The 17,557-nt window shown below is 45.4% G+C and overlaps 2 protein-coding genes across 6 annotated transcripts in view; one reads left to right on the top strand and one right to left on the bottom strand.

Moving 5' to 3' along the window:
- The window catches only part of TPR (translocated promoter region, nuclear basket protein), a 67,656-nt gene extending 58,633 nt beyond the window's left edge, over positions 1 to 9,023 (bottom strand). For both annotated transcript variants that reach the window (XM_075936750.1, XM_075936751.1), the window contains exons 1-6: positions 8,760 to 9,023; positions 6,413 to 6,517; positions 5,391 to 5,464; positions 3,479 to 3,575; positions 3,046 to 3,149; positions 1,737 to 1,901 (exon numbers count right to left, since the gene is read on the bottom strand). In XM_075936750.1, the coding sequence (XP_075792865.1) occupies positions 1,737 to 1,901; positions 3,046 to 3,149; positions 3,479 to 3,575; positions 5,391 to 5,464; positions 6,413 to 6,517; positions 8,760 to 8,910 (696 nt within the window). In that variant the 5' untranslated portion in view covers positions 8,911 to 9,023. The remainder of the gene's footprint in view (positions 1 to 1,736; positions 1,902 to 3,045; positions 3,150 to 3,478; positions 3,576 to 5,390; positions 5,465 to 6,412; positions 6,518 to 8,759) is intronic.
- Positions 9,024 to 9,107: 84 nt separating this feature from the next.
- The window catches only part of ODR4 (odr-4 GPCR localization factor homolog), a 35,843-nt gene continuing 27,393 nt past the window's right edge, over positions 9,108 to 17,557 (top strand). For 2 of the 4 annotated variants that reach the window (XR_012906026.1, XM_075936752.1), the window contains exons 1-2: positions 9,332 to 9,609; positions 10,738 to 10,862. Coding sequence is in view for 3 of the 4 variants with exons in the window: in XM_075936752.1 (XP_075792867.1) it covers positions 10,764 to 10,862 (99 nt within the window). In the remaining variant the exon portion in view is untranslated. The other 2 variants (XM_006110864.4, XM_075936753.1) reach the window with 2 other exon arrangements.

Genomic DNA, 17,557 nt, shown 5'->3' with positions numbered 1-17,557 from the left:
TTGTGTAGGCATTTATACGAAGCAGCCAAACTTTCAAAGGTACTCTTCATCCTGGTGCATATAGTAGCTGAGAACCCAGAAAATATGGCTGTTTCACTTACTTGAGTAACAGGACCCAAGCATTTATAAATCTCAACTACCCACCCAGAGAAATAAAAAAGCAAATTGAAAGAGCCAGATGAATACCTAGAAACCATCTACTTCAAGACAGACCCAAGAAAACCAACAATAGAACACCACTTGTCATCACCTACAACCCCCAACTTAAACCTGTCCAACACATTATCAATAAACTACAGCCTATATTGGAACAGGATACCATACTCAAAGAGGCTCTGGGAGACAGACCCATAGTCTCCTATAGACAACCACCTAACCTCAAGATGATTCTTACCAACCACCACAGGACATACCACACTAATACCAACCCTGGTACCTTCCCTTGCAACAAACCCCGTTGCCAGCTTTGTCCACATATTCATTCTGCTGATACCATTATTGGACCTAACCAAGTGAGTTATAAGATCAAGAACACATATTCCTGCGCATCCAGAAATATAATCTATGCTATCATGTGCCGAAAGTGTCCGTCTGCTATGTACATTGGACAAACATCTCAGACACTTCGCCAAAGGATTAATGCCCACAAAACAGATATCAGACAAGATCACAAAGAGAAAACAGTTTCTTGCCACTTTAACCAGAAAGGACACTCTCTCAATGACTTAGCCACCTGCATTCTGCTACAAAGACCTTTTACATCTGCACTTGAAAGGGAATCCTCTGAACTGTCATTCATGTTAAAATTCGACACTTGCCAACAAGGACTTAACAAGAATTTGAACTATCTCACCCATTACCAAGACAGTTTCCCCAATTATCACCTGTAATACCATTAACTCACAAACATCCCACTCTCCCTACCTTTAATATCATCAATTCACAGACACTTACCTTCCTTCCTCCCCCCCCCCCCCGCATCCCCCTCCTGTTCTGCAATGTGATTTGTCCTTTTCATATTTGTTCATTTTTTTAATTGTATCCTTTGGTATATATGGTTGTGACTACTTTCTTCCACTATTTGATCTGAGGAAGTGGGTCTGGCCCACGAAAGCTCATCATCTAATAAACCATCTTGTTAGTCTTTAAAGTGCTACATTGTCCTGCATTTTGCTTCAACTACCCCAGACTAACACGGCTACATTTCTATCACTCAGGACCCAATCACATATCTAAAACAGGAGCAGATTAGTGTCAAATTATACGGCCCCATGTTTTTCCCCCAACCAAAAAACATATGCGAAAATGAAGCTGTATTACCAGTACCAGAATGTTGTACAGATTTTAAACAGGTTCTATTTAACAAGAAGTTGTATTTCTGTATATTTTCACTAGCACTGTGGTGTTATACCTTCCACTTTCTGCTACTTCTAATTTATCATCACTAATCTTAACAATAATATTCAATTGCTTTACCTTACACATCCATATCAATATATTAATTCCCTCCAAAATATAAATGACCAAAACACAATTCCCTACCTTAAAACCTACTGTCACCAAAAACTTCAAGAGTTTACCATTAAAATGTAACCCTTCAATGGAAATCAATCCATCGTGAAGAATTTCAGTGCTGAAAATATTCTTTACTCAATATAGCAGTCCCCATCTCTTCTGATTAAAATTTTATTTTTTTTAAATTACTTACAATTTTTTTTTATTATTTACTACTTTACCTCCTCTTTCTTGTTCTCCAAACTACATTTAAGTTCCAGGATTTCATTTCCCTTTTCCCTGGAAATAAGCAGGAGTTCATCTGTCTTAGCTTTCAATTCTGAATGCAGCCACGTATTCTGATTCTGTAATAATTCTTTTTCTTGCTCCAACCTTTTCTCACGATACTAAAAATAAAATTGTGAAAAACAATACAGTAACTGGATAAATTATTTAATTACCCCAAACGGCAGTATCAAAAAGGTTTCCATCTTGTTAGAAAAGAGTTCACCAAACTCAAATTTTGAAATATATTAATAAAAGAGATATGGTGCAACAAAGAGATGTTTTGTGGTGAAGATTGATGCACTGAAAAATAAGTTCTCTTTCACTGAGGCCTTGCCTACACTAAAAGGAAGATCACTGCTGTCATAATCACTCTTCCGGAATTTCATCCAACTCACATGGTGCCCCCGCTGGTATCCAGTACTCCTCTTTTTCTGAAGAGTAAGGGAAAGTGACAGGAGCATTTGCTGTGGGGACATCGCCAAGCTCGGCTTAAGGTAGTGGAGACCTGGCCGAAGCCTATTGGAAGGCTCGATGACAGGTTGGTGGTCAGCTTCTAGTGGAGTGCCCCAAGGACACTGTTCTAGGACCGGTTTTGTTCAACTGGGGATTTGATAGCAGCCTGCAACTTCCTGAAGTGAGGTTCCAAAGAGGATGGAGAGAGGCTGTTCACAGTAGTGACGGATGGCAGAACAAGGAGCGATGGTCTCAAGTTACAGTGGGGGAGGTCTAAGTTGGATATTAGGAAAAACTATTTCATCAGGAGGGTGGTGAAGTACTGGAATGGGTTACCTAGGGAGGTGGTAGAATCCCCATCCCTAGAGGTTTTTAAGTCTCCGCTTGACAAAGCCCTGGCTGGGTTGATTTAGTTGGGATTGGTCCTGCCTTAGGCAGGGGGCTGGACTTGATGACCTCCTGAGGTCTCTTCCAGCTCTATGATTTTATTATTCTAAGGTTGCAAAAGACATTTTCCTGCAATGACAAAGATAATACGTGGTCCAGGTCAGATTCAAGTACCAACTCACTGATTAGCAGAGTGCTCACAGCTGGCTGCATGTGTTTCTATCTGTTGGTGAACATAAAATGTATTCTACCCATGGATGAAGGAAATTAGAGGTAACACTGGTCAGTGTCTTTTGAAGGACCACCTATTTTTATATCACATGGTTATTTTCTTATTGATACCCACATAACTGATGTCTTTACAATGTAAGTTGTTGGAACTTTCATCACTCACAAGCCTAAACCATGCAAAACACTACGTACCTTAACTGAAACATCTGATGTTTGAAGCTCATCTAACTTTATTTGTAGCTCCACTTTTGCTGTGTTTGCTTCCGTAAGTTTCTCATTTAGACGTTTAACATCCTCTAGGAAAATCAGAGGCAATATAAGATACCAAACATTCAAAACAATTTCTCTTAATACTGTAAATAAATCAAATTTAGTATCTTAAAAATTAAGGCTACTATTTCCTAAACTGTTAGCAATTATCAATGTGTGTCTATTCAATAACACAGCACATATCATGCTGTTTCCCCCCACTTTTCTCTACCAATATGATTTCTGTTCCTTACAGATCTATTAATGGGAGTCACCCACACAAAACTGAAGTTTACATGTAAATCTAAATCCCAAAGCAGGTGTTTTGTTGGCATGATCAACTCAGTTAGGGTTCAGACATATCTACTGGCCTTACCATTTAAGTGTTCGATTTCTTGAGACCGTCTCTCACTCGTTCGAACTAAATCTCTTTTTTCACCTTCCAAATCTTCTTTTGCTCTAGTAAGCTGACTCTTCAATTAAAAAAAATATCCATTTTATGGTCATTCTTTAAACTTATTGCCCTACATGGAAAAAGCTGTGGTAAACAGAGGTTATCATCCTACCCATTTTTAATGTATGTGTGAAAGCCACCCACACAACCAAGCCACCCAACTAGTACATAGTATTTAACTGTTCTAGCAAGTCTGTTACAGAAACAAAAACTGAAATCTTGTGTCCATCTTTGATTTCCTCCACTGCGCTGAGCATCTGTTCAGTTCTGACACAGAAAAAAGAAACATATATCTGTGCATCACCCTGAAGATTTCTTGGAGGTTTCATCCCATAGCTCTGAAACGTAATCTCAATCTGAGATGGTACAGGGTATCACTGCCCAATTAATCTTTGCTTTTATATGTAAATTGAGAGTACGCTAAAATAATACATATCTGGGGGGGGGGCAGAAAAGAGTTATCAGCGAGTCAACTACAACAGTTTATTGAATGTGATGTTTTCCATGCTCCTACTTTTGCTACTGAACTGTTACAGAGATTTCCTATCTACCAGGTGCCAGGTAGACTGGAATTTACTTAATTCCAGAGGAAATCTAAGACAGATCTTCTTTATAATAATTTGTTCTTAAGTGTGCCTAAGGATAAAACTAGAATCAGAACTGTAGTAACAAGAGGTGCTCTAGTTACATTTGTTCTCTGAATTGGTTTTATTTTGTTGACAGTTTCTATACACTATTAACTACAAACTAGTCAAGGCCAGAGGAAAAAAAGAAATTGTGAAGAAAGCCATCAATAGAGTGGGCCAGTCTTCACAAGAAAACTGCACTGCCAGAAGCAAGAGTTGCAATTTAAAACCAACTTTGTTAAAATGGTGTGAAACTGTGCAGAAACTCTTGGTTTTATTGTGACTTCTGATGGTTAGTTTAAACTAGAAAACTTACCTGGCACTGTCCGCGTCCATCAGGGAAGAGGGCTGGTGGTGTGGAGGATGCAGGAGTCAGGGCAGGGCAATGGGGATAGGGGCAGGACAGAAGTCTGAGGGCATGAGGGGGTGCAAGAATGAGGGTTGGAGGCTGATGAGGTTCCATCTGACAGGGCTTTCACTCCCCTCACTGGCCACCAGGGGCCTTCTGCATCCTGCTCCAGTCTCCCCCCCAAGGGTCCTTTCTCCCTTCCCCCACTGGTGCTGTAATCAGAGCAGGAGCGCGTTGGGGGGGGGGGGGGGCTAATTACTCCATCTGATGCAGGCAGGATGGTGAGTCCCAGCTCCACTGGCCTCTCTCTGCATGGTACGGCTGCCCCCACTGTCCACTCTGCATATGGCTCCCCCCTTGCAGGTTCACTGCCCCCAGTGGCCACTCTCAGTATTGCATCCCTCCTCTCTGCCCTCCTCCCTTTCCATGTAATGGAAAACATTCCCATTCTCAGAACTTCCCATTTTCTTGGCACAACCAAACTCTGACCTTGCTTTAAGTTAGGAAAAGAGGAAACTGTATACCAAATTTGGTGGTCCTAGCTCTTTCCGTTTAGGAGGAGGTTTTGAACAAACAGATTCCCAGAAGGACAGACTTTTCTAAAATATATAAATAGCTCGGGAACACTTTTAAACTACTTTAAAATAAGTCACTCTTAATCTGAAATAAAACTGTCCACACCGGAGCTTGCACTGGGACTCGAAGAGCGCAGCCTTCTTGAATAGACAGGGTCTTATTTGCACAAAGATTGTACCAGATCTAACTTCTGACTTTCAAGACTTCGAACAAAATATGCACCCTAAATTCTAAAGCTTTTCAACTGTCTATCGCTACATTTGCATAGCCCCAGTTCCTATACCTGTGTGGCTGCACTGCGATCACGAGCTGCTTCAAGTTCTTTGTTTTTCTCACTCAGTGTTTTCAACTGCTCATCTATGTAGAGAAAGAAAAAAAGAGAAAATTAAGAAAATGTTTTGGTATTAACAGAACATATGCATTAGGTACCTCCAGTTGGTAAAATTCATATTCCTGTTTCAGAATTAAAAACAGAAGAGTTTAAGAGTTTAATTCTGAAAATTAAAAATCTAATATACAAGCCATTGATTAAATTGTGATTAAAAACAAAGTAGTTTTATTCCTGCTCATCTACTTTCTGGAAATATTTTAGGCCCTCCTCGCTATAAGTCCAAGATACATTTAAAAAAAGTTGGACTTATAGTGAAACAACTTAAAGCAGGGAATTTTTTCCCCTGCGACTGATTTCCATTTGCGCAAATTGGGGGGAAGGATTTGAGCGACTTAAGAGTTGGTAATGTGAAGACTTATAACATCAGTTTCTATAGATGTAAACGACTTTATTGTGGAACAGATATATACTGGGGCAATTTACAGTGGGGATTCCCTGTACTCAGAGGAAAGAGTATTCCTCACAGAGAAGCTACTGACATATCAGTGTCTAAGGCCCTGATCCTGCAACCTGACCCTTATTGGTATAAAGCAGGGCTCGACAAATTATACAATCTACTCGCCTGTGGCAAGTATATTGTAACCCGGATGAGCTGGGTTCCAGCGACCTGCGCATGCGCAGATTGCCGGACAGCGTGGTTCGGCGAGCCCTGGATATAAGGGTACACTGCACACATTTGTTTGTAGAATCTTTTCTTGAATAAAATGAAATAAGATGTTTACTCCAGTAAAACAGACTGCATGTAGAAAGCAAGGATTTGAATAAAAAATATCAATTAACTTCTACGAAATGAAAGGTTAGAGTATTAAGCATTTCAAAATAACTTCAATAGATGTAATCATATGAGCAGAAAAATAACTTTCCAAACTGTTATTCAAGCATAAAACAGTTAATCAATGCATAGTTATACTTACTAAGTTTGTTTAGCTCCTGGCGGATTGTCTGACATTCCTGAGTCTCGTTTACAAGTCTCTCCTGACTTTGAGCCAGACGCTTTTCCACTTCAAAATACTGTTGTTCTGTACAACACCAACACATTATGTTAACATTACTTCATAATTAGTTTTTATTAGGGAACCATATCTACCAGAAAAATGCCAGAAATAATCCTTTCACTCCTGCTCCAGGCTCTACTGAAAACTTTAAGTGCAGTGCTACATTGCTAACTAAAGGTAGGACCTCTCTGCCAGATGCAGTCCCAGTGGTTGGGAGTGGGGGTCAGCCAGGACTCCAGAGGCAGAGTGGCCAACTGCTGGGAGTAGAGGCTGTCCGGGGCCAAAAGTGGACAGCCTCCACTGTCCCCCTAGGAATCTCAGTCTGGATTGAGCACTTGCTCTGGCTGGGGATAGCTCACGGGCCAGGAGACTGAGACCCCTGTTCTACAAACATCAGTATCTTTAATGTCATTTTACAAAGCAATAGAGTCACAGGGAAGTATCTTGCCCAAGGTTACCCACTGAGAGAGCCAGATATTAAATCCAGGTCTCCTGGTCCCACTCCTCCGTTCTAGACATTAAGATATGTTGCCTTTCCAACTGAGCCCAGGGTGATAGCAGTGATTTTATTGGTTAACTGGCCCTTGCCAGTGAACTCTGAGCTGGAGCAGCCCCAGTTGCAGAGAAGCCAGCAGGCTGAACAATGGGACCCCACAACATAAGTTATGGCGGCAGGACATAAGTTAAAACAGTTAAGTGCTAGTGTTTAACCAGTTAACTGATTTAACATCCCTAGGTGATAAAATCATATATAATCAATGTCATTGTCTCAAAAAAAATCTTAAGAGTTTAAGCAGGGAAGAGAGATAGGATAGCTCAGTGGTTTGAGCATTGGCCTGCTAAACCCAGGGCTGTGAACTCAATCCTTGAAAGGGCCATGTAGGGATCTGGGGCACATCTATCAGGGATGGTACTTGGGTCCTGCCCTGAGGGTAGGGGACTGAACTTGATCTCTCAAGGTCCCTTCCAGTTATATGAAATAGGTATATCTCCATATAATGCCAGAAGGAACTACCTTATAGTCCCAAAGCCTGGGTTGGATTACAGCACTCAGGAAGCCAAAGTGTTGCATAGGTGATAATTCAATCACCCTTTCAAAGTTTTGTTTCCAGCAACTGCAGATCATTCAGAAAGGTTAAAGTTTCAAAAACTGAGTTTACTGGAAGTGTTGCCGGATTGGGCTCCCTCAGAATATGTCTAGATTGAAAAAATAAAAAAACACCAAAACACAGCTGTTGAGTCTCAGAACCTGGGTTTATAAAACCAGACTCATACTATAGCATTAAAAATAGACGTATAGAAGTTCCCACTAGAACGTGGGCTCTGAAATCAATGCCCTCCTTAGGGCTCAGACCCAAAATGGGAATAGCTAAAACAAAAAACAGGACTATGTAGCACTTTAAAGACTAACAAGATGGTTTATTAGGTGATGAGCTTTCATGGGCCAGACCCACTTCCTCAGATCAATTTGCAGAAGATTGATCTGAGGAAGTGGGTCTGGCCCACAAAAGCTCATCACCTAATAAACTATCTCGTTAGTCTTTAAAGTGCTACATAGTCCTGTTTTTTGTTTTAGCTAGACCAGACTAACATGGCTGCATCTCTATCACTATTCCCAAATGGGAATATCTTCATAACTATTTTTAGTTCTGGGACACAAAGTGTGTAGACCCGGGCTCACAGAACCACTGTAGCAATGTTCTTTTTTGCAGTGTAGACCAAACAAAGCTCTTATACTCTTCCTCAAGCAACAGCCTAACTTAGGGAACAGATAGAGAATCTCACTCAATAAGTACATTCCCTTTCATTTTCAATTAATTTTAGGCGTTTAATGTAAAGCAATAACTTGTAACTTCACGCGAAGAGCAGCCTCTTATTGAGTTCTGCAAATATTGTTGACCAAGGCCTAAGTGGAGAAGGAGGGTTTAAAAGTCAAAGGAATCCACTTCCTAGAACACGTGTAATGCTCCCTCAGTGCCGCTACACAGCAGTGAAAGCCGTGGGGGACGTTTATACGCCTCTGTCCGCACCAGGAGAGCTGCCCACAGCGTTGCCTCTCGCGCTACCCCTTTGCTGCCAGGGTCTGTCACTAGCCAGTGGCCGCTGTCACAACTCGACACTCGGTTCCTGGTGCATTTCCGTGGCGGGCGGGAGAACCGTCCGCCCAAGCCCGGGGGCCGGCCCCCCTGCCTGGCAGCAGACTCAGGCCTGGTCCCAGGGACAGCAGCGTATCAACGTCTCCCCGGGCCCGGCTCCCGCCACTCACCGCTGTCCACTTTGAAGCGTTCGTGCCGGGCCCGGAGCCCGTCGATCTCGGTCTGCTGGTCGGCCAGGAAGCGCTCCAGCTTCCCCTGCACCGGCTTGGGCAGCTTGGCCAGCTCGGCCCGCTCCAGGACCTGCTGCAGCACCGCCGCCATCTTGGGAGGGAGCCGCTAACCTCGCTACCGCCTCCCGAGCAGCGCGCAGCCAGAGCTCGCCTCCCCGGCTCGCACAGAGCGCGCACAGTAGCCAACCGACCGCAGGCGCCACCGGAAGCGGAACTCGTGTGCGAAAGCTTCCGCAAGTCGCGTCCTGTCCGCCATGATGGGCGAGGCACTGCGGCCCGGGTGGGCAAGAAAGAGGCGCAGCGACCTCTGCCACACAGCACATGGCGGGCCCCGATGGGCGGCAACAACCAGCGCCCGACCTCCGGCGCTGAGAGTTTTCTCTCCTCGAATCATAGAACCTGAAAGAGACCTGAGGCGCAGTGATCCTACGTCATCAACCTGCGCCTTGAGAGCGGAGCGCAGCGCAGCCTGGTGATGTGCATCTGTGGGGACACCAGTAAGCTGTGGCCCTGGCTGGGAGGCTGACCTTGGTGGGGGAGGGGAAGCGTGTCTGAAGGCGCCGGGGGCCTGGCCGCGCGGAGGGGGAGAGCTGGTGGGGCAGAGGGAACATGGCCCCGGTCGGAGGTGCTGGCTCGCCGCCCGCGCGGGGGCTGCCCGAACGAGTGGATTCCGCCTGCTTGCACCTTGCAAGTCCTGGCGCCTGCCACGTCGCCTCTCAGCTCTTTGGTGTAGATCTCGCTCTCTCGCTCTCTCTCTCTTGATTTTACTGTGTCCCTTTGGAGTCGGGATGTAAGTGACTAGTTCACTGCCCGATAAGCCTAGGCTCCACTGGTACTCGACTGTCCTCCCCACCCCCCACCGCCTGATACAGAGTAGCAAAGGGAGGGGGGAAAGCTGGTGCTGAAGGGAGCTTAAAATCCAGTCCCCCCCAGCGCCCTCTCTGGTGTGGGGTGGGGGAGGAGAGACAGAGTCACAGTGGTCTGGAAGATGGGACTGCTCAGTTCCAGCTTTCACTGGGTCTCGGACTGCTGCACCTCTACCTTGTAAATGTAGTAGGGAGCCACCCAGCTCTTATTACATTTAAAAGGCAAAGCTGCAGCGGGGGTGGGTCTGGGACATGGCCTGAGCTGGGACTGCTCAGTCCCTCTTGCGCCAGGTCTGGGACGGTGCCCCTTATCAACTAATTGTGTGTTGATATAAATTGTGTCGACTATATGATTAGTCAATTACCTGCTTCTTAACATCCTTAGTTTGGAAGGAGTGAGTCAAATAGATTGAAGGATATGAGCCTGGCCGCCAGGGGAGAGAGAATCCCCCTATGCCCACCTCCTACATCTTGTGTTCAGGGATTTTTTAAAACAAACAAAACCCTGCAAATGGAAGGTGTAAGACAGGCCTGTTTGACAGACTTTTGTGGCTTAAAAAGCAAATCATGTCTGAAGAAGGGAATGAGCATGTTTAAAGAATGCAGTTATTGTGGACTGAGCCAGGACTAGTCTTTCATTTTTTTCTAGGCAGCAGTTATTTGCAGGTGATGTGATTATAGGCTAGAGATGGGAGTCTGACTGAGAATTGTGAATTCATGAGACAATAATTGGAGGTGAACATTAAGAGTTGAAGGTTGTTTCATAGGTCATTTGTAAATTATCGTTTCAAGACTTTAAATGAAGATATTTTATTTGATATGTCAGTTTCACAGTTATCACATTTAAAATACCTCTTTTTCATACAAGTATGTTAAGAATATACTTACCTATTCAGAGAGAGACTTTTAGAACTCAGTAAAATTATCAGTAACATATTAATATGCTCAGGGTGTTTTTCTGACACTTTATTTCTGTGTTCTTACTCTCCTATACCTTATGTTCTCGGACTAAGTACCTCTAAAAAGTAGATTAATATATTCTCTTTTTATAGATGGAAATTAGGCTAAACCTGCAGTAATGGGAAGAAGCTATTTTGTGGAAGAACCTGTTGGACAGTATCTTTCAGACTTCAGCACCAAGCCAAAGACTTGTGTCACAGGCTTGTTGATAGGACAGGTAACTGTTTAAATTGCTATATGAAAGTGAATAGGCTTTTGTGATGTGAATGTAACTCAGATTAACATGTTCATATAGGGCTTATTATCTATATTCAGCTGTAAAACCTTTTAAGTAGCCGATAGGCCCTGGGCAAGAGTGCAGCCCCAGAGGGGCTGGGGCAGAGAGGCTGGCGATGGGGAGCAGGGCTGAAGGAGAGCCTTGATCTCCCTGGGTCCGGCAAACTCCGAGGTTTGGGACTGCCCAGGTCACGAGGGTGCCCAACCAGAGAAGTCCCACCTGTAGAAGTTTCATGTGTGTTAAGGTGTTAGTAGAAATGAGATTGTGAAGATCATTTTAGTGTCACTTCTTTTATATATTTGTGAATGATTAACATAGCAAAATATGTTACCATTTTAATTTCTTCCTTTTTTGCCATTCCCAAAATTGATAATCTGTATTTTCATTGTTACCTTGTACTATTTGTATTGATTTTTTTCTCTGCCACAACCACGGGCTCCTGCAGAGCTGCCTCCCCCCTCCTCCCCCAGCACTGCTGCCTCTGAGGCAGTGAAGAAGGGGCAGGGAGTAGCAGGTGGGAGCCAGTGCTTGCGGTGCTTAAAAGATGGCTCCCTGCGAGTACTGGCTCCCGCCTGCTACTCCTGCATGTAAATGTGTAACTAATGAAAAATTTAACGGTTACACATTTACAGAATTAAATGTCTCAGAGGGGTAGCCATGTTGGTCTGTAACTGAAAATAATAATAATAGAAAAAACCAATGAATGGTCCTGCAGAACCTTAGAGACTAACAAAACATGTAGATAGTATCATGAGCTTTTGTGGGCACAACCCACTTCTTCAGATGAATGGAGCACGGGGTCCAGAGGTACAAATAAATGGCTAAATGCAGTGATGTTTTGCTAACATCCCTACTCAAAGCTGGGTTCTTGACTAGCTTATGATGGTGCTGACATCCTAATGCTTTTTATTTTGTCTTTTTAAGTTTGTGGGAAAATGGTATATTGGTTCTAGGGTAGATCTATATTGGTATAATGGGCTTTGACTGCAACTCATGTGGTCATACCCAAGCTTTAATTTAGCTAGCTCATGTACCAGAGCAGTGAAACTGACACTTAGGCTTTAGCAAAGGCTGACCACCCTACACATTTTCCACTCTGCTATGGCTTCACTGATGTGGTAGCTGAGTTAGCTAGGTTTAAGCTCAGGCATACCCACAGGGGTTACAGTTACACCCGATGATTGCAGCGCAGACGTATCTTTAATGCAAGGAATGTGTTTAGTTGAGCAATGGTATCCACTTCCTACTTTTTTTTTATGAATTGTGTTTTGAACAGCCTTTCAGCTAACTAGCTGAAGTGCTGAAAGATCAGGAAACTAAAGCACCGGTTCTCAAATTTTTTGGCCCATGGACTACCTGGCTCAATGCAAACCTTTCTGTAGACCACCAATTGCTAATGGAAACTCACTTGTAATTACATAAGTAACCCTGAGCCATTTTGCAAGTGCTGCAGCTAAAGAGAATGGTTTAATTTAAATTATTAAACAGATTAAGCATTTTAACTTTCTCATGTTAGTTTATCAAGCTTCATTTTAAATCAAGTAAAATATTAATTTATGTCCAACACATAATGTGTTCTTTGTGTATGGCAGGGGTGGGGAACCTTTTTAGGGTCAGAGACCACTGACCCACAGAAAAATCAGCTGAGGACCACACAAATAAAAAAGCAAAAAAAACTCCTTCCAAAGCCCCCAACCCACACTGATGTGGCCCGCAACTGAGACAACTCACTCCATTGGTGCTCCAACCCCATGGAGCGAGGGGAAGGGACAGCGAGGATTGAGGTTCAGGGCTTCCCATAGGCTAGATTTACTTTTCTGGGGTTCCAGAATTAGTAGGTTTTGTGGAAACCTAAGGCTCTGGGGTGGGGGCAAAAATGAGAGGTGCAGTGCATGGGACAGGGCTGCCAGTGAGTGGGATAGGGATGGGGATGCTGGATCGGGGTGGGAGTGAGAGGGCTGGATGGGAGGTAGAAGCAGGCTGGGGGTAGGGTGTCTGGACAGGGGGAGGAAGCAAGAGCAAGGGAGGGTGCAGGAGCAAGGGAAGATGTAGGAGAAAGCTGGGGGTGCAGGGTCTTGGTGGGGGGAGAGAAGCAAGTGAGGGGAATTGCAGTGCAGGGGTCTTAGTATGAGGGGACATGCTTACCTGACTTTGTGCCCCATTGCAGTGGGGAAAGCCTCTGGGTAGCACATCATTGTGTTGCCCGCTCCTTCCTGGCCAGCGAGTGGCTCCTGGGCTCCCGACTGCCATGACTTTCCAGTTTGTTCGTTATGCTTATAAGAAGCACACGGGATCTTTTTCAGGGAAAAGGCAATACACCGTGTTTATTGAGAATACAGCAGAGAAGCAGTTAGCATATGCTTTATAAGGACACATGCAGATGCATACGCACGCACGTCCTGCAGATGGTGCATAGTTACTGGTCCATGGTGGCTCAAGTCAGTTTTACTGGCCAGGCAAAGCTGACTGAGTGAGGAGTTGGGGTTCTTCTGAGGCTTGTCTTGCAGGACTGAACCCAGAGTCCCATGGTAAGAGCTTCCCTTCTTATACATGTAAATTCCCAGTTAGGTCTATAGATATTTCAGTAGGTGTGTCTAGACTACGTGTCTCCATCGAAGGAGCCATGTAGATTTGTTTAGTCGGCAAAGGGAAATGAAGCGGCAGCCATTTAAATTTAAATGAAGCAGCAATTATTTAAATCGCTGCTTCATTTCCCTTTGCCTACAACCCTAATCTATGTAGTCTAGACATGCCCAAAGTCATGCTCCTGTCATACACCCTTAATCTGTGTTCTCCAGAGTTATCCTTCATGGTGATTGTCTGGATTCCCATCCTGGTCTCTCACTCTTGGTGGGGTCTCTGCCTGTCTCCAGGGTTAGTTAATGCTGCTAGTTCAATTCAGTTTCAAGACACAATGCATGTTTCCTTGTTATCTTCAAAGTTTCCACTTGTTCTTGATTACCTGGGTATCTGTGATGGCTTTCACAGATGGGCAGAATCCCCTGGGATGCTAACATGAAAGGGAAAGGAACCCAGGAGAGCTGGCAGTATTTTAAAGAAGCCTTATTGAAGGCACAGAAAGAAACCATTCCAATGCAAGAGAAGCAAATATGGTAGGAGACCAGATTGGCTCACCGGGGAAATCCTTGGGGATCTTAAGCGCAAAAAGGGAGATATACAAAAAGTGGAAACTTGGACTGATGACTAGGGAGGGGTATAAATGTGTAGCTCAAGAATGTAGGGGAGTTATCAGGAAGGCGAAAGAGCAATTGGAATTGCGACTCACAAAGGATGTGAAGGATAACAAAGGTTTCTACAGGCATATTAGCAAGAAGAAGGTGATCAGAGGGGGTGTAGGGCCCCTACTGGATGAGGGCGGTAACTTAGTGACAGATGATGTGGGGAAAGCTGAAGTACTTAATGCTTTCTTTGCCTCTGTCTTCATGGACAAGGTCAGCTCCCAGTCTAATGCGCTAAGTGATGCAATATGGGACGAAGGTGGACAGCCCTTGGTGGGGAAGCAACAGGTTAGGACCTACTTAGAAAAGCTAAAAGTACATAAATCTATGGGTCCGGATTTAATACATCCAAGAGTACTGAAGAAGTTGGCAAATGTCATTGAGGAGCCTTTGGCCATTATCTTTGAAAAGTCGTGGAGATCAGGAGAGATCCCGGTGATTGGAAAAAGGCAAATGTAGTGCCCATCTTTAAGAAAGGGAAGAAGGACGATCCAGGAATTTATAGGCTGGTCAGTCTTACCTCAGTCCCTGGAAAAATCATGGAAGGGATCCTCAAGGAATCCATTTTAAAGCAAGTGCTTTACAGATTTAATGGAAGAGGGGAAAGTGATCAAGAACAGTCAGCATGGATTCATGAAGGGCAGGTCGTGCCTGACCAATCTGATTAGCTTCTATGATGAGGTAACTGTGGATATGGGGAAGTCAGTAGATGTGATATACCTTGACTTTAGCAAAGCTTTTGATATGGTCTCCCACAATATTCTTGCCAACAAGTTAAGGGAATGTGGATTGGATAAATGGACTGTAAGATGGATAGAAAGCTGGCTGGAAAGTCGGGCCCAGCGGGTAATGATCAACGGCTCAATGTCAGGATGGCGGTTGGTTTCTAGCGGAGGTTCAGTTTGGGACCAGTTTTGTTCAACATCTTTATTAATGACCTGGATGAGGGGATGGATTCCACTCTCAGCAAGTTTGCGGATGACGCTAAGGTAGGCGGAGAGATAGATACGCTGGAGGGCAGAGATAGAGTCCAGAGTGACTTAGGCAGATTGGAGGATTGGGCCACAAGAAATCTGATGAGGTTCAACAAGGACAAGTGTAGAGTCCTGCACTTGGGACGGAAGAATCCGAAGCATTGTTACAGGCTGGGGACCAACTGGCTAAGTAGCAGTTCTGTAGGAAAGGACCTGGGGATTACCGTGGATGAGAAGCTGGACATGAGTCAACAGCGTGCCCTTGTAGCCAAGAAGACTAATGGCATATTAGGTTGCATTAAGAAGAGCATTGCAAGTCAATCCAGAGATGTGATTATTCCTCTTTACTCAGCTCTGGTGAGGCCACATCTGGAGTATTGTGTGCAGTTCTGTGCCTGCAATTACAAGAAGGATGTGGATGCATTAGAGAGGATCCAGCAGAGGGCAACTAAAATGATTAGGGGGCTGGAGCATATGACCTACGAGAAGAGGCTGAGGGAGTTGGGTCTGTTTAGTCTGTAGAAGAGAAGAGTGAAGGGGAATTTGATAGCAGCCTTCAACTTCCTGAAGGGAGGTTCCAAAGAGGATGGAGACGGGCTGTTCACAGTAGTCATGGATGGCAGAACAAGGAACAGTGCTCTCAAGTTGTGGTGGGAGAGGTCCAGGTTGGATATTAGGAAAAACTATTTCACTAGGAGGGTGGTGAAGCACTGGAATGGGTTACCTAGGGAAGTAGTGGAGTCTCCATCCCTAGAGGTATTTAAGTCTCGGCTTGACAAACCCCCAAAGCTGGATTGATTTAATTGGGATTGGTCCTGCCTGGGGCAGGGGGCTGGACTTGATGGCCTTCTGAGGTCTCTTCCAGATCTATTGTTCTATAATCCACTCACACAGACCCTCCATTCACACCAAACAATTGCATAGAGTTTCAGACAAGATCAATAGTTAAGGCCTTACAGCCGTGGTCACCAACCAGTAGATCGCGATCTACCGGTAGATCTCAGGGGCTCTAAGAGTAGCTCTTGAGCCCTCTCTGAACTGCGTGCCTGCACAGTACATTTACATTAGATTTCCTCATTTGAGGAGCAGCTACTCACCGAGCAACAACACAGGTGAGTAGCTGCGAGGAATGGTGGGAGCTGGGATGTCAGGAGGGCTGAAACACCCCAGCCAGCTGACTGTGGCTTTCAGCTGAAAGAGGCTGCCCCGTGCTCCAGCTGATCGGCGGCTTCTCCTCTGCGCCTGCCCTGGTGGAGCTTGGTGCACCCTGGCTAAGCGCCATGGCCAGCTGGCCGGGCAGCCGCTTCTCTTCCCTCCAGCCCGGCTGCCCTGTGCTCAGCCCAGGGAGGCTGCGTCTAGCTCCGGCTGTGCTGGAGCAAGCTTCCCGGGCTAAGTGCAGGGCAGCCAGGCGGAAGCGAAGAGAAGCGGCTTCCCGGACAGCTGCCCATGGCGCTCAGCCAGGGTGCACCAAGCTCCACGTGGGCTGGCGCAGAGGGGAAGCCGCCTGATCAGCTGGAGCGTGGTTCAGCCTCCTCCGGGCTGAAGGCCACAGCCAGCTGGCCAGGCAGCTTCTTCTCTGCACCAGTCCACGTAGAGCGTGGTGCACCCTGGCTGAGCACCACTTCCAAATGTTGAAAAACCTCTTCCAAATGTTGGAAAAAACTTTTTTAAAAAGCAGCAGTATAAGGATTGGGGATAGCAAGTGATGGAGAGGAGGAGAATAGAGAGGGCAGGGCTTCAAGGTAGGGGCGGAGCTTCAAGTAAGGGGCGGGGCGGTAGATCTTGGCTTGGTCTGTCATTTAAAAAGTGATCTTGGGTGTAAAAAGGTTGGAGACCACTGCCTTACAGTAACATCATCTAACCATGAGAGAGACAGAGAGAAATAGAAGCTACAGCACTTATAAGCAAATGAAATCATTATGCATCCTACTTATAGTCTTATAACCAATACTAAAATACAGGCAGTCCCCGGGTTACGTACAAGATAGGGACTGTAGGTTTGTTCTTAAGTTGAATCTGTATGTAAGTCGGAACTGGCGTCCAGATTCAGCCGCTGCTGAAACTGATCAGTTTCAACAGCGGCTGAATCTGGAGGCCAGTTCTGACTTACATACAGATTCAACTTAAGAACCCCAGGCATCCCCAAGTCAGCTGCTGCTGAAACTGATCAGCAGCTGATTCCAGGAAGCCCGGGGCAGGGGCTTCCTGTAGTCAGCCACTGGTCAGTTTCAGCAGCTGCTGACTTGGGGACACCTGGGGCAGAGCAGCTGGGGTGCTGCTGGGTTGGTCCAGTGGCGCCCAGAGCGGCGCTACGGGACCAACCGGCAGCGCCCCAGCTGCTGTACCACAGGCGTCCGGAGCAAAGCCGCGGAGCACGGGGGCAGCGGGACAGCCCAGACCCGCCGTGGCTATCCTGCTGCCC

Source organism: Pelodiscus sinensis, chromosome 9 (genome assembly GCF_049634645.1).
Source record: "Pelodiscus sinensis isolate JC-2024 chromosome 9, ASM4963464v1, whole genome shotgun sequence".
In the NCBI taxonomy this organism is placed as follows: Eukaryota; Metazoa; Chordata; order Testudines; family Trionychidae; genus Pelodiscus; species Pelodiscus sinensis.
Note: the sequence above shows the minus strand (reverse complement) of the source record. Positions and strands in the feature narration are given on the sequence as shown.